Source organism: Actinia tenebrosa, unplaced genomic scaffold, assembly GCF_029948245.1.
Source record: "Actinia tenebrosa isolate PJP-AT-01 unplaced genomic scaffold, QUT_ActTen_1.0 PGA_scaffold3__52_contigs__length_22856419, whole genome shotgun sequence".
NCBI lineage: Eukaryota > Metazoa > Cnidaria > Anthozoa > Actiniaria > Actiniidae > Actinia > Actinia tenebrosa.
In genome coordinates, this window is record NW_028292580.1 from 16,201,255 (window position 1) to 16,223,546 (window position 22,292).

The 22,292-nt window shown below is 35.6% G+C and overlaps 3 protein-coding genes across 3 annotated transcripts; 2 read left to right on the forward strand and 1 right to left on the reverse strand.

Annotated features, from left to right (window-relative positions):
* The first annotated feature begins 9,039 nt into the window (after positions 1 to 9,039).
* LOC116305942 (G-patch domain and KOW motifs-containing protein) lies at positions 9,040 to 14,911 on the forward strand. The gene is made up of 14 exons (XM_031715944.1): positions 9,040 to 9,206; positions 9,336 to 9,454; positions 10,018 to 10,154; positions 10,943 to 11,049; positions 11,127 to 11,238; positions 11,959 to 12,043; positions 12,171 to 12,232; positions 12,706 to 12,765; positions 12,881 to 12,950; positions 13,402 to 13,480; positions 13,713 to 13,881; positions 14,020 to 14,089; positions 14,325 to 14,410; positions 14,667 to 14,911. Exons 1-14 carry the CDS (start codon positions 9,040 to 9,042, stop codon positions 14,799 to 14,801), a joined length of 1,458 nt encoding a protein of 485 aa, XP_031571804.1. The 3' UTR covers positions 14,802 to 14,911.
* A 384-nt stretch (positions 14,912 to 15,295) lies between these two features.
* On the forward strand, positions 15,296 to 18,460 carry LOC116305926 (ADP-dependent glucokinase-like). Its single transcript, XM_031715928.2, has one exon. The coding sequence runs from the start codon at positions 15,514 to 15,516 to the stop codon at positions 16,936 to 16,938; it is 1,425 nt and encodes a 474-aa protein (XP_031571788.1). The 5' UTR covers positions 15,296 to 15,513; the 3' UTR covers positions 16,939 to 18,460.
* Positions 17,641 to 22,290, reverse strand: LOC116305927 (putative imidazolonepropionase). Its single transcript, XM_031715929.2, has 8 exons — positions 21,968 to 22,290; positions 21,146 to 21,210; positions 20,390 to 20,667; positions 19,842 to 20,067; positions 19,079 to 19,241; positions 18,830 to 18,885; positions 18,526 to 18,686; positions 17,641 to 18,196 (listed from the first exon to the last, which is right to left on the reverse strand). The coding sequence occupies exons 1-8, from the start codon at positions 22,212 to 22,214 to the stop codon at positions 18,109 to 18,111; spliced, it is 1,284 nt and encodes a 427-aa protein (XP_031571789.1). The 5' UTR covers positions 22,215 to 22,290; the 3' UTR covers positions 17,641 to 18,108.
* Positions 22,291 to 22,292: the final 2 nt, after the last annotated feature.

A 22,292-nucleotide genomic window follows, 5' to 3' on the forward strand; every position in this document is an offset into this window, starting at 1 on the left:
TGCCTTATTTCCCATTGTCATGTCATAGAACATAGTACCACTACCAGTCTCCCAGGTTACCATGTTTTTCCATTGCCATGTCATAGTTCAGATTTACTGCCATTCACGGTCTACTATTTAACCACATTTCCCATTGCCATGTTATAGAATATAATACCATGAACAGTCTTTTATCTTTCCATGTTTTCCATTGGCATGCGATAGAACGTAGTATCATTACCAGTCTTCTATCCTTGATATTTTCCATTGGCATGTAATAGTTAAGATGTACTGCTATTTGCAGTCTTCTATCTTACCGTATTTCCCATTGTTATGTCATGAAACATAGTACTAATCACCAGTCTTCTATCTTACCATATTTTCCATTGCCATGTCATAGAACATAGTGCCATTACCAGTCTTCCTTCTTATGAAATTTCCCTTTGCCATGTCATAGTTGATATGTACTGTCATTCCCAGTCTTCTATCTTACCATAGTTAGTTCAGATGTACTGCCATTCCAAGTCTTCAAACTTTTCATGTTTCCCATCGTCATGCCATAGTCCACATGTCCTACCATTACCAGCCTTCTATGTTACCATATTTCCATTACCAGTCTTCTATCTTACGATATGTCGAATTGCCATGTTATAGAACATAGTACCATTCCCATTCTACCATCTTACCATATTTCCCATTGCATGTCATAGTTCAGATGTACTATCATTCTCAGGCTGTTATCTTACCACATTCTTCTTTAGCATGTCATTAGCATGTCAACTTTGATCCTGAATTTTGCCAGTGCCATAGCTTCAGTGTATTACCATTCCTTTTCCTGTAACTTGCTTTATCATAGATGCAAGTTGAATGCTGCACACACAAAAAAAGGGATAGAAAAGAAATGCATAATACAAACTCATCCTCGTTGTTAGGAAATTCATACTATTAATTCAATAGTTTGAGTTTTTAAATTTTCTGTTCTTAATTGATTTCAAATATTTTCCCAACTGTGTACTTTTGTCATATTGTTTATCATAAAATAATATCTTGATTATGTGAAAATGAATTGACAAGTTGATTCTTTATTAAAAGGATTTTGGCAAGCAAAATATAGAAATCTTTTGTGCTTTGGTATTTCACTGTATCTGCTTAAAATTATTGTTCAAGAAATTTTCATGAAAACAACATCTGGGTCTCGAAGATGCACTAATAATTTATACTCCCTCTAACAATAGTATCTGCTGTGATTTGAAGTGTCACCTATCCCCAATTCCTTTCATCAATCTGAAAAAAGAGAACATTGAAAAAATGGCATTTCATTGTAAGGTTATTATTTAAAAAGTTGTATTTATTAATTATTATTTTGGTAGTGCAAGAAGGTTTTGTCATTAGAAATGAATAATTTAATCATAAAATAATTGTATACTTGTCAAATAACTTTCCTCAAGTTTCCTTATGAAACTAAAAAATATTTTTTAATTACCATTATCAAAATGAAAGGTTTTGCTACTGTTTGAAATTAATTGCACAATAAATGTGTAATTTGTATACTCATTAGATAACATTCTTGAATTTTTCTAATGAAAACTGTATAAAAATTATGCTTGATGCACTCAATTGTAGTACTAAAAATTATAACTTTCTATTCTCCAGTTCTTTTTACGATACATTACTATACCATAATACCAGTTGTGTGCAGATCCTTTAATAATTATGAACATTTACCAGAGTCTGGACACTGTGGAAAAAAATAGACTTAAAAAGCGTTAGATTAATCAAATGTATGGTGTACAGTCCATATACTTACCCAGAAAAACTGAAATAAAAGTTTATATAAATTAGTTTTAATTATAAACTACACAAAACAAAATTCTTTATTTCATTTAAGTATTATTTACAAGATTTTCATTCATTCATATGCCAAGTCAGAGACATGACATTTACAATCAATGTTGAAAAACTAAGGCTAGATTTACAATTTTTCCTATCCTTAACTTTTTTGCAAGATTCGAGAATTAATTAAGCTGAAAAGGAAAAGCTGAAAAGAAAATGCTGAAAAAAATAGGCTGTGGAAATAAAGTGTTAGCGTTTCTTGTTTTATTGATGTTTAGTTTGTTTAAAATTTTAGTTAAAGAATATTCCAATTACCAAACCCCATGACTATTTTATTAAATCTGCATTGATTAATAAAATAAACATAGAATCTAATAAGTAAAAATATTCTTAATAAATCTAAAGTAATTACTAGATACCGAATCCCTCACATGTGGGTACGCAAGAGTCCCCCCTACCACACCTATTGTATTAATAATATGTTTACGTTTACAGTTTAAGTCATTAACCTACAAGCCTATTGCCGAAAGAGAAAAGAAAAATTCCTAAACCGAAGCCGAGCCGAACAAGTGTAGTTTAAGGTTTATGATTAGATTTTTTTAGTTAATTTACTGTGGAAGAGTAAAAAAAATAACTTGGACTTGAACACAAAGACAACACAAGAACAATTAATATATAAAACATAATCAACAATCAATGCTTTTATAAAATTTTCCACAGTAAATATTTGGAAATATCCTACTGAAATTTCCTTAGCTATGCAGTTACCATTAGCGTACAAGATGTGTACAGTTGTATTCAACTGTATGCATCTTGATCTGCTAATGATAAACATTTTGTCATACTTTCCTAAGATATTCATCAGTATTCACTGATAGTTACATTTTACTTTGTTTAGATTTTGTGTTTAAGTGCTTTTATTATTCTATATAAGAGAATTCACATGGAGAGAGTGGAAGAGAGAGCGAGGTTAGCTGAATTTTGGCGTGCAAAAGTATGACAAAATATCTGCATTCAACCTCAAGTGAAAGGATGTTGATACACGATCCTTGCAACATGAGGTACAAGTGACCTTTAAGACATTAGATATCAAAGGTAAGACCCTTAGATATCTAAGGTCAATGTAGGACTCCAATATGGAGTGCAGTCTAGAAACAAGATTTTCAAACACTAGACTAATTTCTTAGTGTAAAAAAAACAACAGAGAAATAGCACGTTCTACACATCCAGCAGCATGTCCTGTATATTACAGAGGGCAATAGACAGGACGCAGTTTGCACCCTTTTGCCAATGCTGAATCCCCTAATTATTAACCTACCGTGATACCATTGAGATGTCCTTCAGATATAAACTCATTATCATGAAATTTAGATAATTAAATGACTGATAGATGAGTGTTGGTTCAAACTGGCCCCGGGATGGGTAGAACACAACTATATTCCCTAACAGTTTTTACCAAAACTGGCAAGTCCAAAGAGCCTTGCCTATGAGAAATCATACTCCGGTTAAATGCCAAACAGACCAAATTATGTCACGAAATCTACACCGGTGGAAGTTATAGGTTCTCTGCCTTTAAGATGATAGAGAGATTGATGACAACTTGACCCTAGCCTAACTTAATGCACGCCAACTAACTAGGAAAATTAGTGTTAGTCAAGTATCATCTATCTCAAATCATCTTAGAGGACAAGTAATTTGCTTCCTGTTTGTCATAAAGCACACAAACTTTGAGCTAAGCGCTGCACCTTTAAAAGTAAAGAAAAGAAAAAATCAAAGCTGTGCATTTTATGGATCAAACAGAAAAGAGTCTTAGGACTTTTGGTTGTAACAAGGATTAACCTTCCACTAAGCCGAATGCCAATAGTATCGAAGTTCGGATGTCGGAGTTTTTTAGCCGAATGAGTGGAGCAAGATACGAGAAGTGAATGAAGGAGAATCCTTATTTACAACCAAAAGATGTTTTGGTAAAAGCTCTAACCTTAGCTATCAAGTTTTTTGTGGAAAAAAAATTAAAATAAAAGAGAAACAATGAGATGCCGTAAAAATGTAAAGTTTGCCAATTGTCTTAAAAAAAGAAGAATAAAAATTTAAACCATTTCTACCTTGGACATGTGTCTTAATGGCGTTGCAAGGATGAAAGATTGAAGGAATAAATAGACACATAGCACAACATATAAACATATATGCAACGACCACCAGTGTCACATGACTGTGCGAAGTCTTCCTTGATTGGTTTGCAGCTGTCGTCTGGCTCTTTTGGGGGATTTAGCTTCTGTTGGATTGATTCTTGGTCGTTTTCCACTTCAACTGTAAGAAATTAAAGAACAAAAAAAAATTAATTAGTGAAATGCTTGAGATATAATAAACAGACAAACCTACACAAATAATTTATTTTATCACAAATTTGAATTTTCTCGCTTTGTGATTCTTGGTCGAAAGCCATGGTAAATAAGAGTCCATACCAACAAATTAAGTCAACAAATGAATGAATGAAAACCAACGCGTGCAAGCAAAATTTTTTATTTGAAACATTTTGCATGGTTTTTCTAGTAAAAAACAAATTTCTGATGGTTTTTTTGTGGTATATCCTTTTATTTACCACGTTATGACATCAACAGTTTGTGAAAATTAGGTATGTATCCACTTGGCTATGCCTCACAAGTACATAACATTTTTACAAACTGTTCATGTCATATTGTGGTAAATAAGGGGACATACCAAACAAAACAATCATAAATTTGTTTATTTGATGATAATTGCTTGATTCCATGTACTCTGTTGAGTTCAATTGCATTGCATGCTGGGATTTATTACAACACTAAAGAGGTGTGGAGAAGAATTTACATTTGTGCTACAGTTTACATAATACTTGGAATCAGTTTCTTTAGAAATTATGCTCGCCACAAGAATTCACCCTGTTCCCCAGAGAAGAATCCTGGGCTATCTCAAATGCCCTTGTGAGCTTATTATTGTTTCCTTAGGTTTCAACCCAGGGCCCAGTTGTTCAAAGCCCGATTAGTGCTAATCCTGGGTTAACTCTTAATAAGACCTATTGAGTTAATCCTGGATTAGCGCTAATCCAGCTTTGAACAACCCGGCCCAGGGGCATAGCCAGGATTTTCTGAAGGGGGGGGGGGGGGGGGATAAAAAAATCCACCATTTTGTTTTTGCCCCCGAAACGCCGAACCAAAAAAATAAATAAAAAACGAAAATAGATAATGCTAAAACGTACTCCAATTGAATGTAATCGATTTTTCAATTCTCTACTTTCGCATGCCCCATAATGGTTTGTGCCTTGGGGGTAATCAGTAGGTTGGAAAAAACGCACATATATTGTGCTGACGGCTGATCAGATAATTCTCTCCTTTCGCATCCCCATAATGCCTTGCGTCTTTGGGGAGTAACCAATCAAAAAACTGTCCCAAATTGAATGGTTTCTTAATTGAATTTATACTATACTTGCTTTTATTTATACAATACCGATTATCAGTTTATTCCAAGTTATTTTTGCGTGCACGTACAGAACATCAAGAGTTTTGGTCTTACAGAAAATCGGTATTGACTTACGAAAAAATGTTTAAAATTTAAATTAAACGTCTTCAAGCTTTTATATTTTTCTGTTTTTACTTCCTCATTTTATTTTTGGATACCAAACAAGGTATTGTCAGCATTGTCTTATCAGCCTTCAGCAAAATAAGTGGGTTTTTACCCTCTGGTTACCCCCAAAGACGCAAAGTGTTATGGGGATGTGAAAGTCGAGAATGTTGATAAAATACCTGGTTTGAAATCCAAATATAAAATGAAACGCTATAGAAACAGAAAGAAATAGAAAATTATTTCTTCATAAGTTAATACATTTTCTGTAACACCAAACCATTTGCTATACTAAACGTGCAAAATTAACTCGGAATGAACTGATAATCAATTATTCTACAGATAAAAGCAGGTATTTACATTCAATTGCTTTATTTGGAAAAGTGTTTTGATTGGTCACGGCTCCCAAGGCTCAAAGCATTATGGGACTTGCAAAAGTAGAAAATTTTGAAAATATTAATAAGCCTGAAGCGAGATGACGTTTTACCGCCGACTCTATACCATAATAGTTTTTAAAATTCTTTCATATTAAAATTTTTGATTCCTTAGAGAATACCGGAACAATAGTCAATTAAACAACAAAGGCAGTGTGAAAAGGATTATGGTCTAGAGACGGATGTAAAACGTTAACTCACTTCAGGCTTATTTCAGCTGTTTAAATGAAACTTTTATGTCTCACTCGCAATGCATAATGGGATAAATCTGGATCCTCATTTGCCTGTTACCTGAATCAGGTGAAAATCATTCCGAGACCAAAAACTAAGGAAGTAAATGATGGAATAGAAGGACCGTTCATTATTTATGAAGTTAAAAAAAACGTTTTTTAGATATTCCCTTTTACAAATCTAATAGTTTTTGTATCCCCCTCTTCAGATTTGTAAGATAAAAATCTATGTAAATATAAAATGACCCCAAATTTTAAATTTGATAGCCCCACCCAAAATAATAAGAATCTAGCCCCCCCCCCCCCCCCCCTCCAAAAAACACCCATGTGGGTGATGAGTGATGAGTGGCTTGAAACACCTTGGTTAAAAACGTGGGGTGGGAGGGGGCCAAGACCCCCAAGATATCTCCTCCTCTGCAGTACTTGGGCTATCAACATAAAAAATAACCAAATATGCCTCCCCTATCTCCCCCCTGTACAGTGTGAATAATGATTAATCTTTTGGCAAACACTTTTTTTGGTAAACTGGAAACTAAGGAGGATTACCCATTATCTCGAAGAAAGTCCTGGATTTTGACCTCGAATATTTCCAAAAATAAAAGTCAGTTGGAAAAAATAAATGTACAATCTATTTGCTCAAAATGCTAAAAATCGTATTTATACATAACGGATATACCCAGTGTCGATCAATTCAAAAGCTCTACGAAGGGAGACGGTAATTACTGGTAACCACCTAAAGCAATAAAACTGGGCCCCTATTTTGGAACATTGTTTTGACCTTGCTTTTAAGATTTTAAACCAATTCTGCCTGTTTTTCTTTTTATTATTTTCTCCTATTTATTCATTGATAGAAATGAATTGTTCGTCTTCTAAAATACCAGGAGCAGCTCTTTCTCATTATTAGTTTTTTCTGTCCCCCCCCCCCCCCCCCCCCCCCCGCTTTTTTTTCTCTTTCAATTTCAGCTATTCTTTATTTGATGGCGGGGGGGGATGAGAGGGGGATCCACCAACCACAATCACTACCATTGTTCAAATTTACCTCAGTTTCTGCTCTCAAAGACCGGCGATAAAGTTGTGTGTCGTAACTTTGTTCGCCTAATTTTCACCTGGAAAATGAAAACATTTCTTAGTTGTTGCAATTCATGGCGCTTTATGAAAAAGGCGCCAAAACTTAGTTCACGGCTATGAAACGCAAAATGAATTCAAAATTGTAGGTTAGCCAAATTGTGCATATTCTTTAGAAAATTTCTTTTGAAATTGAAAAAAAAAAAAAAAAAAAATCGAATTTCTTATATTAGAGAATAACAAATTTTTTTCAATTCGGGTCTTTCTTGGTGTAGCCAAGCTATATTTGTTTTGTTTTTCGCTTTTATTTTTTGCTGGTTGATGCTTCTTTCTTTTTCTCTTTTCTTTTGGAAAATGAAAAAATTTCTTAGTTGTTGTGATTCATGGCGCTTTATGAAAAAGGCGCCAAAACTTAGTTCCCGGCTATGAAACGCAAAATAAATTTAGAATTGCAGGTTAGCAAAATTGTGCATATTCTTTAGAAAATTTCTTTTGAAATTAAAAAAAAATTCGAATTCCTTATGTTAGAGAATCAATATTTTTTTAATTCGGGTCTTTCTTGTTGTAGCCAAGCTTTATTTTTATTTATTTTTTAATTTTTTTTTTCCCGCTTTTATTTTTTGCTTGTTGATGCTTCTTTCTTTTTCTCTTTCCATTCCAGCTATTTTTTATTGTAGGGAGCGGGATACACCATCGTTAGCATTGTTTAAATTTACCTGAGTTTCTGCTGTCAAAGACCGGCGATAAAGTTGTTTGTCGTAACTTTTTCGCCACATTTTTATTGCTTCTTCCTTTTCTTGGACCTGAAGCGGAAAAATATAAAAAATGTCTTACAGAGTTGTTGTTGCAATGTGGCGCTTTACCAAAAAGGCGCGAAAAATTCTCGCCAAAGAAACACGCAAAAATGGCGGGAAATTCCACCTTTTGTTTTTGTAGAAATTATCCATTTTGAAAGAAAAAATTAGCGTCAAGCCACGTATTATGAATAATTTCTGAAAAACAACCAAGCAATTCAAAGTTACGAAGAATTTTCACGAACCTTTGAGTGTAACGTCTTTGTGCTTGGTCCAAGAACCCCGAACCACAACCAAGTTCCGAGAGCAGGGATTCTTCGCTCTCTTCGCGTTCAAATGGATAAAATTTTACTTCTGTCGAAAGAAAATATGTATTTATTAGTGAACATAAGTCAAAGAAGCTCATAATTACATAGTTCAAGCCTCTATTCTCAAAAACTCTTCCACTCAAAGTTGCAATTTGCGTCAGCTGACTCTGCCGAGTTGGAGGAAAAATCAAACAAAAGTTTCTGTTTTTCGCCCAAAAAAGTTTAAAAATGAGTTACAACAAGGCTTTAGCATGTAACGAACGTAAACTTTCTAAAATGCGTAGAACTGGAGAAGTTTTCATTCACCTTTTTGGAAGTGTGTTCCATCCTGAAGGAGTTCGCTACAACTGACTCTCAGTTCATCAAAAACGTTTTGTATGCATTCAAAATGCAACCATTGCTTTGCCTCGTTGTTGTTCTGCCTTTTATCTATAAAATAGGAGAAGAAAAATTAGAATTTGTACGATTTTCGAAGGGAATAACTTCGAATTTGACACACCTTAAAGTTGTACAAACTCCCCGCTCGAAGGTTTGAATCAAAAAGCGCAAAATTCAAGTAGCGGGGTCAAATAGTCACGTGAAAGATTCCCGCGTAAAGTAGCTTTTAGTCAATCAGAAGTCGTAAAAAAAGTAGATGTTTCATCAGAGCCAGTCAGGAAAGAGATAAATAATATTGATTGACAGTTAACCAAATATGGCGAAAGATTCACGGGGGAGCACCAAGGATTTTAAGGGGCCAAGAGCACAGGCAACCCAGGCATGATGCACAGCGGTGTTTCCACTGACATTATAGGATTTCAAAATGGCGGACGAACGGAACAAATCTGTATCTTTTACTTTTGCGAAGAAAAAAACGAATAAAACACTACAAAACACTGGTAGCAGCGTTTTAGGCACTGATCATGGACTTAGAAATGAAGGAGAAGAGAAAGATTTTATTACATCAGCCGAAGGAAAAGATTTAAAGAGGTATGTGTTGTTGTCTATTGTCAAAAAAATATATATATATATATTAAAAAAATAGAAATTTGAAGTTCATTTTCTCTATGTAAATTTGTAACACAGTTGATATGAGATTTTACTTTGATTTATTTTTAGTGTTAGGCCAAAGGAAGAAGCCAAAGAGCTAGTTATACCACTGCAGAAGAAGAACCGATGGATCCTTCCTACTACAGCCGATGGATTGGACAGGCAAGCTGCGGAAGAACTTGTGAAAGGTAATATATTAATTAAAATAATTAAGGTTATATAATAAATTAAAATGAAGTTTCGTACATTTCTATAGAACACACTATATGATCAAACTAGTATTTATGATTATGAATATTTAGGCTATATATTGACTGTAAACTTGGGTGGTTTTGCGATAGTACACTTGGCTCACCTCTGGGACATGAGTTTGGTTCCTGGACTCAGCATACAATGCAAGTAGAGTTTTCTAGGGCTCTCCCTTGAATCAAGGGTATTTTTCTAGCTTTTTCCAGCTGTCCTCCCTCTGCAAAATCTAACAACCTTAATTTCCAATTTGTTCTGTGAATTAGCTCTGTCTCATAGAATCTGAAGGCTACTCCATATTGGGGTATTGCATTATTCTCTTGTATATAGACCCCTTGCATTGATTTCCTAGGGGAATTGTTCTTGGGGACAAAACAATGGACCATCTTTTCTTTTGCAAAAAAATCCATTTTTTTGTGCCCCATAACAATTATTCCTCTCGGGACTCAGTACAAGGGGTCTATAGAGGGTAGATAAATACTCAATTCTAAAATTATTTTTCAAGATGCCTTAAAGGACTTAGAAGGTAGAGATGACCAGGATGAGGATCTGTCGATACCAATGCTATTGAGAAACAAGGTACCAGCAGTGGAAGGATATGAACAAGATGAAAAACTGGACATAGCAATGAGACCTGATGAGGTAAAACATTAACACACTTATGAAGTTATGAATTATTAATACATGCATGTGTAGGGTTCTTCTTCTTCTTTCTTTGATATTTGGAAATCAAGGGTAGTAGGTCTATGTGTCAGGTAAGGTAGCGATAGTACACTTGCCTCTCACCTCTGTGGTCTTGCGTTCAATTCCCAGACTTTGTATCACATATCTGAGTAGAGTTTCAATTTTTCTCATGATTTAAGAGTTTTTTTATGGGTTCTTGAGTTTTTCTCCCTCCACAAAACATAGCAAGATACTTTGGAAATCACTAGAGTGGTAAAACGTCTGATTATGTACCATGTGGTTTATGTACCATGTGATAAGATTTTTGTTTACCATGGGAACATGTTTGGGAACCATGGGATTGTAGTAGCCTTTGATGAAAAAATGGACAAAGTGGATGATCAAGCAGAATTGTTAAAGATAAGTTCACTAATGCAATCTATTGCCACGATTATCTGGACTACATGCATTAAGTTGATCTGTTCAAGATTTTTCAAGCGTTACGGCCACACATTCAAGAACACGCCAACCATTATGAAACCATTTTCATTCTTGTATGGTAAACAAAAATCTCATCACATGGTACATAAATCTACTGTCACAAGATGTGCATGCCAACTGACGTATCACCACTAGTGATTTCCATTGTAAATTCTAAATTGGTCTGTGACTTAGACATGCCCTGACTTCAATCCAAAGGTTTTTTTAAATTTCTCAATAAAATGTAGTCCATATGTAGTAATTCAAAGACTGGTATCTACCTTTAGAGCTCTCAAGAAGACTATGAAGCAGTTCCTGTGAGTGCATTTGGTGTAGCTATGTTACGAGGAATGGGATGGAAGAAAGGAGAATGCATTGGTGGAACTGTCAAAGGGTAAGGAGTACAGGATATAGCTTCTAAGTCTGACCAGTCCAGTAGGCCATAATGTGCTTTTTCCCCTTCAATTTTAGAATTTGTGAGCCCATTGAGTATATTCCAAGATCTAAAGGCCTGGGACTAGGAGCAGAGAAAAAGAATGAGCCAAGCAAAAGGAAAAGAAAACCTGGGGATGAAGAGAAAAAGGTTGGTAAAAGAATATTACAATTCAGTTTGACTCAATTAATGTTTTCCAATTTCAGATCATTTCCTTAGGAGGCATTTGAGTTTATTTGTCATCATTTGTAAATTGAAAAAAAATCATTAATTGTAAATTGAAACACTGATTACTATCTATTGAGAAAACAAATTTGCAATAAACTTTCTTTAAACCCTTAGTAAGACAATGGTGTTTTATACATGTTTTACTTCCCAGAAAAGTTTAATGTATACCCATAATGCCTTGACTGTCTATGACATAATAATAATAATGATGATAATAATAATAATAATAATAATAATAATAATAATGATAATATTCTTAGTAACCACATTCCAAAAAGATCTCAGTACAATTTATTATATAAAACCTTATATAAAGAATGCTATGGTTGAAACTATTGGTAGGGGAAAAAAAGCACAAAAAAATTACACTCATCAACATATTGAAAGTATAAGCCTTGATATATGAAAGATGCATGACTCATATCATAAAAGAAATATTTTGCCATTCAACTATTTACTTCATGTACTGTAGAATCACTACTGAAAATATTGAATTACGGTTAAGGCTTTTTAAGAATATCGAGTCAGATCCAATATTAGTTTATGTTCTCAAGCATTAAACACAATTAAAGGAATAATACTCAATACCAGACAAGAAAAAAAAAGTATAACATGTTCTATTTGCTTTTTCTTGATTAACAGATGACTGGCCCAATAAAAGAAAAAGATGGCCGTGTACGTCATGTCAAAGGTGTTGGTGAGAAAGTTGCTGTAGGAGAAGAACTACGTAAGTCAAGATAACAATATTTCCCAGTAGGGCTGCTTGTGTGTGACTGGGAATCACATTAAGATACTTTTCGTAAACTCGTGTCCATGTCTTACTGTATTTTTGTGATGTGTTTTTATAACTTTAGAATACCAACCTGGTACTGGCGCTGTTATAGAAAAAGGACCTCATACCGACATGCACGGAAAAGTAAGGATACATGCCTCAATTTTATGGCAAGACTGTAACAAACATTTTTCTGTGTGTTTTTGTGTGTGCATTTTTGAATCAAAACTGTGATTGTTCAAGAATCACAAAACAGTCTAAGAAGTTGGGGGTGATTGTAAAATATGGTAGACATTAGAAAATAGTGTGTATGTGTCTGTGTGTTTGATGGGTTGCTTTAGCCCAGTCCCTTCTTCTCCATGATCCCCAACCCCCCCCCCCCCCCCCCTCACCCCCATCCTTAGGCTATAAAAACCTAAATATTTAATATGTAGTCATTTTTATAATTTCGACTTTCGATGTTCTGAAAATGGGTTTTGGGCTCTTCCCTTCCCCAAGGTAAAATCCTGACTACCTGTATGGTGCAGTATCATGTATTTTGATGATACACGAAAGCAAAGGTTTATAGCCCCATCACCAAGGTACTTATTAGAGACATCGTTTTCTTCATTTCCCAGATTATATCTGTAGACGTTGACAACTCAAGAGTGACTGTTAGGCTTCATCTCAGTGGAGAGGTTAGTCTTGTACAATTATTATTAATAACAGTACCAAGCCATCTATTTCTCTATTGTTTTTCATATTGTGTTTAACTGTAGAGAGGTGCCAATGTGCGTGTAATTTTTTCCCTAGAACGTAACGATCCACCAGTTTCATGTTCGACTGATTGATTCAGAAGAGTACAGAGAACTTTGCAAACCTGGTAAGCACTGGATGATGTCATAGCATATATCTTTATAATTTTGTCAAACAGTTTGGGCTAAAACGCGCGTCTTTGTGACCACGGTAAAAAAAGTTATTTTCTTTTTTCTTATGCGCGCTGCTGCATCGCAAATATGCTGGTGAATGACAATATCAGTTTTAAAGCAAATTTCGTTTCACTGAAAACCTCACAGTATGACTCTGCCGTGCCGTGACTATATAGTTTCTGCTCCCTGATTGGACGAAAAATGACGTTGCGCACTTTGATTGGCTTAACGATTATCCTCAAATCCGTGCCTTGACAGTGACCACACTATACGCCGCGTTTCACAGTCCTAATCTACTCTAACAAGAAAAGCGCGCGTATCAAAAAGAACTTCCTAGTGCTGTTGTCTCTAGGAAGTGCCGCTTGATTATTCTAGGCTAATTCTAAGTTCTATGTTGCATTCCAGTCAAAAGTAAAGATAAACGCAAAGAATCAAGAGATTCGGGACCAAGTAGCAACAAAAGAAAGAAAGACGATAAACCAGAGTAAGCGTCCACGTAAATCAAAAAAAGTTCGTCTGACTCTTTTTCGGAAAAAAATTTAAAGCACACTTGTTCATTTTAAATTTTGAAACCATAATATTTTTGCTGTTCTTAGTTATTTTTGAGATTTATCTTTCTGAAAACCCGAGCTTTAAAGTATGTTTTCTCTCAGAGAATTTTTTATCGGTTTTTACTAAAAAACTTACATCATTTTGTTTGACGATGATTATTATAGTCATTCTAAACGAAAAGACGACAAACACAAGGATAAAACCCACAAGTCTTCAAGTAGTACATCTAATGGCAATAGCAGTAAAAGACAAGAAGAGAGCTGGTTATATCCAGAAATGAGAGTTAGAATAATCAGTAGGGAGTTGAAGAAAGGAAGATTCTATAATAGTAAGGTAAGAATACAACATTTTCTTAGCTATATTAAAGTATTCGAATATTTTGCGTTTTAAGTTTACTCACGTTTTTATTCAAATGCGGGAAAAAGAAAAAAAATAGAAGAATGTCTTACTTTCCTTTTTGTGCTTTCGTAGGTTCGCATTGTGGACGTTACTGGTCGAAGTAGTTGCACATGTGAAACACAAGATGGCAAGTTACTAGAAGGTGGGGGAAATGAAATTGGAAAACAAATTCAATTCCAGTTCTTTCATACGAAAAGGGAGGGAGGGAGGGAGGGAGGGAGGGAGGGAGGGAGGGAGGAAGGAAGGAAGAAAGAAAGAAAGAAAGAACGAAAGAAAGGGATGGATGGATGGATGGATGGAATTGAAAGAAAAAGCTTTTTTGATATATTTGAAGAATCTCATGCATTTTACGAATGTTACTTTTTAACTTTTTCTAGGTGTTCTACAATCCATGTTAGAAACTGTCGTCCCCAAGTCTGAAAATGCATACGTCAGAATCGTGAGAGGGTCGAACAAAGGACAGGTTGGTATCCATGAAAACACAAAATTTCATTTTTAGTTTTTGGTTCTTTTGTAAATTTTGAAATTATTCTTGCTATGGAATGGATTTAGAATGAACCACTTCTGATAGTAAGTAGTTCCATTCTTTAAATCAACGAAAAGGAAAATTGCAAATCATCTTCTGGTTTACCTTTTTGCGTCCTCATTTCCTATAAACTCCTTAGTTCCAAATTTAAAAAAATCATAATACAATAATGTTCTTCGTTTTGCGTTTTCAGCTGGGAACCATCCTGCAGCGCGACAGTTCAAAATGCAAAGCTGTAGTCCAATTTTTACTGGACAAGAATGTAGTGACGTTGGATTACGATGACATAAGTGAACACTTGGGCGATATCAGAGAAGACTTCTTATAACGTGCTTGTACAGTTATATATGTACATATCCGACTAATTAGTATTTTATAATTATTTCATGATGTAATATAGAGCACCGACAAATATATTATTAAAATATTTGACATTCATCTGAGGGCTGGTTCATTCCTACGCTACTGTCTGTCTGTCTGTCTGTACTACTTTCGTAGTATATCTTTTGTAATCTCGATAATTTGCGAACTTCTCTTTGTGGTTTCTTAGTATTCCGGACCCATTTTAGAGGTTCAAAAGAAGTGTCAATGCGCGCTAAATTGTTTCTTAGCAAGTTGCGGACCAAATCTCGCTCATATAACTACTCTCGTGCAAACAAACTTTCTTTGTTCCACGATCGAAGTAGAAGTTCTCTCTCTACTCTTTCCAACAAAGAAAAGGTGTTGCGCGATGGAAACACGAAAATACTTCTATAGGCGTGCGCTCAAAAATTCTAGGTCCCATTCCCTCACGGTCATTTGTAATAAACGATCACGTGACATACTTGGCCACGTCGCTGGAACAAAACCCTAAACATTTACAAAGTTCTTCTTTGAAAGAATTTCCTCTAAAGGAATTTTAGATTATTTTTTTAAAAGAGATCTCCATGTTTTGAAGGATTCTTCAGAATTTATTCATCCCTGAATAAATTATTTGAGTGCAGGATCGTCGATCGGGATTATCAGGTTTTGTTTACTGACCAAGATCAGCTGGGCTGAGGATGGCATCGTCTTATGGAGTAGTTGCAGTATTAGTACTAATAGCTGCCCTCTTTGCAGGCTATTATTACAGGAAGATTTCCCACGAGAAGCATCTAAGATCTATTATGGACGGCATGCTGGCGTTAGAGCGAAATCACTCTGTCACGCACTCGCCTGTAGCAGTCCTGGCCTTTGAGTCAACAATGGATGTCTTTGCAGACTCCTTTGAGCTGTTGAAGGCACTAGGGATCGAGCCTCCTCAAAAAGCCTTCCCTCACGAAGTCATCGACAGCGAAACAGCCCTTGCAGAGACTTTTGCTTACTTTTTTGAACACAGTGTAGCGTCTTCAAAGTACGTGGCTAACAAAGAGCTCTTTCGAAAGATGGCTGAAAAAGCCAACAATTTGCAAAGCACCAAGTTTATTATTGGAGGGACTGCTATTGCATTTGCTAAACGTCTGACTGTAGAGAGATGGAGGACCCATCTTGCTGTTTTAATGACTGAATCCACCAAGAAACATTTACCAGATGATATCACAGTAGCTGGTTCAGTACCAGAAGATGATGACATTCATTTAATTCTTGAATTCCCAGGCTTTGAAAATTGGGGAGACAAGTTTGTCTCTCAGCGGTCCAATAGGATGGTCCTTCACAGTGACATCAATAACCCTTATCTAAAGTCATTAGAGGATTTAAAAGCTGTGACTAAGCGAGAGGAACCCAACATTGTCATAATTGGAGGGCTACATATGTTAGATAATTTTCCATTCAAGGATGGCGAGAGAGGTGAACGACTTGGAGAACTAGCCAAGTACCTTAGTGCTCTATCCCCCCAGGTATTGGTTCACTTTGAGATGGGGGTATTCCATGAGCATGCATTATTTGTGGATTTGCTTGAGTATGTGTTCCCATACTCAGATTCCCTTGGAATGAACGAGCAAGATCTTCCTAATTTGCTGACAATGTTGAAGGACAATAAGATTACAAAAACAGCCACTCAGAAACCAAGGGTTGCAGCAATACTTGATCAGATGCGTCAAGTGTACAAGCTTCTACGAGCCAAGCCATTGGGTAATGGAAAGAGGAAAGTAACAAGGCTCCATTTACATACCCTTGCGTTCCAGGTCATGATGACGACAAAGGATTCTTCATGGAAAAACACACAAGCAGCTACTGCCAAAGCGTCGCTTACGGCTACACGATACATTTGTGGTTCAAACTTCATACATACGAATAAAACTAGGTTAATCATGGATGAATCATTCTCTTTGAGTACCTACCCTGGGAGTGATCGCATGCCACTCAATGCAGATAATCCTGTCCCATGTTGGGATGAAGAGGATTACGAGTTCTGCGTAACCCCTGTTTTAGTGTGTACTGACATTGTTCATACTGCTGGTGGCGGTGATAATGTATCTGGAGCTGGTTTGACTTTGCAAGTTTGATATGACATTTAATTCCTTTAAATGACAGATAATTTAAGGGTTACTCAGTCTGTTATCCTTTTCTGCATATCTAAAAAGCACTTGTAGATTTGAATGCCAGTAAGTGCCGGAGGTTACTGTAGCATATAAAAGTTTACAAGCATAATGGGGTTTATACAAGTGCATGCATGGTATCCTTCAAAATTTGTAAAGGTGTTTAACGTCGTGCCAGAGACTGTTCCCAAGTGTTTTGAGGAATGGATGATATGACGCACACTATTTAATAGCATTTTTCATGTCTCTAGTTGTAACAATTTGATTAGTAAAGCTGTTATCCACATTCGACTTAACATTTGAAAATACAAATTAAAACAAAAATCCAAATGAGGGGTATTTAAAATTAGAAAACCATCATTGAATGCTAGAAAAAAATTATAATGCAGGGCTTAAAATAACAACCAGTTAAGCTATACTAGTCATCTGTTTCTAGCTCAACCTAAATGTTACTTTTCGAAATGATTAGCAAGGCAAAGATTTGACCAGACAATAATAATTATTGTAATTATTTATAATTATTATTATCAATTATTTTGGACCAACATTTTCTGAAGACCAGCCATTCTTTTAAGCCCTCACAATGTTTTGTTTATGGTTTGATATGCTAAGTTCACTTTTTCAAAATGGTGGTTTCAATGCATGGGTGATGAAAAATTAATTCAAAAATTAGAAATGAAAATGGACACTTTATTTGAGTCATCTAATGAGCTTCTGGTTAAATTAAAATACTTTACATTTTTTTCATAACAGTTTTGTGGAAAGAATTTAATATCCGTTGGTATCTGCAAGGTCTGTTTGTGGCTGGACACAGACTACCTAAAAGCAGAACTTTGTCGGATCCTAAGCAGGGTTGTAGCGAGACCAAATTGTTTACCAAGACAAACAAGTGGCAAAGGCAGGAGCAACAAGGAGGTTTTGGGGCAAGCATTCCTTGAAAATTTTGAAATTAAGACTCTGGGAAATGCAATTTGCAGAGTTTTGAAGGCCTTTTTTTGTGTGTGACATTTTACAGATGCGACTGCCTTGCTTGCCTCATACAGTAGTGGCTACGGCCCTGCTTAGTCTTACTGTAGTTGTTTTAGGGACTAGACATTAAATTTTTTCCTTGCACTACTAGGATTGGCATTGTAACTACTAGCTTTGATACACAACTTTACCACTTTTTATAACATAAGTAATAAGTTCATTATGGCCAGCGAGCTGGTAGATAAGATGCTCCCACCTTTGAAAAGAAAAGAAAGAGAAAGGAAAATGAGAAAATGGGTAAATAGGGTTTTGAAAATAATTATAGATTAATTCTATTACTCATATGAAAAGTGTACCCATGGTAAGACTAGTCTAGCTAGACTGGCTAGTCTATTATTGTGTTAACACTGTTAGACAACCTGTCAATGTCCATTGGACATAAGATTGATCATTTTATTTTGTATTGTGGTTTAAATGGGATCTTCCAAGAATTAAAAAAAAATTTTTTTTAATTGTGAAAGTAGCAGCCTTGTCATTTTTCTGCACTGCCGACTGAGCATTAAAGTAACTGGGAATCCAACATACCTTGGCGCTTTGACTACAATCATATCGGCAACTTTTCCCACTTCTAATGAGCCATGAGAGTGAGACCGACCAATTGATGCAGCTGCATTGATAGTTGCAGCTGCTAAAACTTCAGGCATTGACATACGAAGGATGCAGCAAGCAAGATGCATGGTTAATGGCTGCCACAAAAGAAAAATATAAAATTACTCTGCTATCTTATAAACTTTAGAAGAAACTGCAGGTTGACCTTTCCCACCTTTCCCAAGCTTGTTGACAGCATTTAAAAAATTCACTTTCTGTGTCTCATAGTCATAGCACTTACCATAGACAGACAGTAAGCATTAGGGTTGAAGTCTGTTCCAAGTGCAACAGCCACACCTAATAATAACCAAATAAAATGACTCATTTGAGAAACAACAGAATTGTAGACATAGGTAAAGTGTAAGATGGGCATGGTGAAAGTAGTGGTTATGTGCATTTTTGAGTTAAAAGCTTTAGGTCAGGTTTTGACCTCCGCTTATAACATGTAGAAAATATTGCCCTATTTCCATAAGGGAAGACAATAGCCTACCTTGTTCAATCATCTGCCTTGCTGGAGGAGGCTTTAGCCTGAGAATGTAAGCTGTAGTAGGCAGTAATACACCAATGATAGATGCTTGGGCCATGGCTTTTATACCTGCATCACTTACTTCCTCTAGGTGACTGATGGCTTGTGCCCCAACATCTGCACCAAGCTAAGAATACAAAAAGAGAAAATGAGCCAATAGTGATGAGCCAATAGTACTTAAATGGTAATGTTTAAGAGTCAACGAGTCAACTCAAGTCAGTTCTTGTCTTTTTTAATATTTTATTCAGTTCTGTTCAGGTCGTGACGGTTCGTTTTACAAGCTTTCTTACTTTCTCTGATTCTAATATTTACTCAACATGAAAATATATAAGCCTTAGAAATTCAAATTATCATATCTGATGCACGAGCAAATGTGTGGTGCATGTGACTAAATAGGTAATGTCATTACCAAGAAACCAAATTTCCATCAAAAAACATATTGTTACACTTGTAAACATTTCACGCCAACAAGAATTTGTTAAATTACTTATACAAAATCTGAAACAACCTCAGGGTGCATGATCTTACTCAGGGCACAGTTCCTAATCATATACAAGCAATTTACACTTTAAATTGTAATTTAAAATCTTGGATTTTGCAGAAGAGAGGAAAACTAACAGGAGAGAATCCTAGTGATTGAGTCTCGATTAGTGAAGGAAAAAAAATGGCATATGGTGAAGAAGATAGAAAGGTGGAGAAGGTAAGGGGGCTAGTGAGTAAATATTACCTCTCCAGAGTTCATGGGGTGTAGTTCATCTCCATGGAAGTTGATAGCCAAACCAGCTTCTTTGCCAGCCTGCAGTATTTTTCTTGTATCTTCTGTCTCAAAAACACCTTTTTCACAAAACACATCAATATTTTCTACTGTCAGTTCTCCATTTTTCATGAGTTTCTGAATAGCTGGAAGCTGTTCGTTGAGGATATTTTCTGTTGCTTTTTCTGCTGTGCTTCCCCTGAAGAGAAAAATATACAAACAACATAAGCAAGTAATCAGTGAAAGATAACTGAAAAACCTTTTTAAAATGATACAATATATTTAAAGGTTTTTGTTTGATCCTCCAGTTTTCATTGATTGGTTCATTTATTCATTCATTTTCATTCATTCATTTTCAACCATTCATTTTCAACCATATCATTCATTCACCCATTTGTTCAAAGCTTGGATTAACGATTTTGAGTCACCTATAGAACTAGTTAGTAATTGTGATGATTGTCATAAGTGTATTTTCCTTGTTTATGAGTCAGAAGGCAAAGGAAATGGAGCATATCATTTACTTTGGAATGGAGTGTGCACCACAATAAGTACTTGAAATCTCTATTGGAAGCTCTTTCTTTGCTCTTTCAATAACCCTCAGCATCTTAATCTCATTATCAACATCCAAGCCATATCCACTTTTAGCTTCAACAAGGGTCGTTCCATACTTCAGCATAGTGTTCAGTCTTTGTTTAAGAGGTTCATAAAGGTCGTCTTCTGAGGCACTGTGGACATGTTGCACTGTGAAGTTGATACCACCTCCAGCTTTGTGCACATCCATGTACGATGCTCCTGCAAGCTAAAGGCATATGAAAGCAACATATTTATCTAAGGTATTGGATATCTTAATGACAAGTTATTGTAGGAGCTACCCACTAATAAGATGTGGCTTAATTGCCCTATTTCACTATGACATCACTGCTTGTTTATGTGGGGGATCGAATCGCCAAATCCAATAGAAAATTCAACAAAATTTGCTCCTAGCAAAACAGTTTAATCTAAAATGGCCTGGTTTTCAGACATAATATGTGTTAATATGTACTAAAAAATATTCTGAGCGTTTGCTGGCTATTCTACCTCTCTTCATAGATTGATACAGGTTTTAGAACAATTTTCAGTGAATTTGCGTTGATTTGACCCCCTCAGATGACCATGATCCTTTGTGTTTAAACAATAGATTGCTTTGATGTGACATCATAGTGAAATAGGGCAATTAACATCCTAAGTCATCAAAATTTGCAAGTGCTAAAAGTATGACATTTAAAGCTGTTACTGACCTTCATAGCAAATTCATGTACCCTGTCACCAACCCACACAGGATGAGTGTGGGCATCCACAAGACCTGAAATTTTCATTGGATGATTTGATTATTTTCCTCTCTCATTCATATCTAAGCCAGATAGGAATAAACCGGGTAATTTCTCAATTATTTCATACTTACCCCACCCTCCTAGGGAATGTTTTCTACCCCTAACACTACTCCCAGTAGGTCAAATAACGAAAGTATTTCTAAATGTCGTAGAAAAACCCTGAGCACATGAGATCAGAAGATAAAGTTTCTTCCACTGAGTGCATAGCAATGAAAAAGATAACTATGTAACAAAGTTGTAAAAATTAGTGCTTGTAAGTTTGTAAGTCTACGGTCTATTGAGGTCTACCGAACCACTTACTAATTTGCGCAGATTCGCGCAATTTCTTACAAAGTTTTTCACGGATATATGGTATGCACTCTACTAAATATAGTATAAATTAAATTTATAATATAACTGGATTATTACGCGCGCTCTGATTGGCCAAAAACCAATGAACTATTTCCCCATGGGCTGCACGCTCTCGCACGCTGATCTCAACGGACGCTCGCCTTTTTTCTTTAATTTGCGCAGATTCGCGCAATTTCTACAATTCTTCGCAATTTCTTTTCTCGGCTTCGCCTCGTGCCACTCTTTCGCTTGTTAATCGTTCTTTATATTTTCTCTCGTGCGTCTATATCGCCATGGGCGCGCGCTTTTATGTCGTCTAACTGATAAATAGTTGCATATTATCCCATTGAGTAAATTTAATCAAAATATTTTTTATGCAAATAAAGAAGTAAAACTCACCTGGAAGGACACACATGCCTGAAGCATCAATCTCAGTATCAAAAGTACAGTCTCCATATTTCTTCTCTACTGACTCATCCCAGTCTATGCATTCTATACGACCTTCATTTGCCACGACAGACACCCCTTGTGCATCTGTGCTGTTAAACACGGCTATTTCTTTCATTGCCTCCCCCTTTAAAATACGTTCCCCGTTTTTACAAACCATCACTACCTGTTTAGCATGCCGAATAATTAATCTACTCATCTCTATGTAATTATTTTTGATGAAAAAAGGAGTATGAAATTGAAAAATAAATAAAAGCTTTCCCGCTTCTTTTCAAAA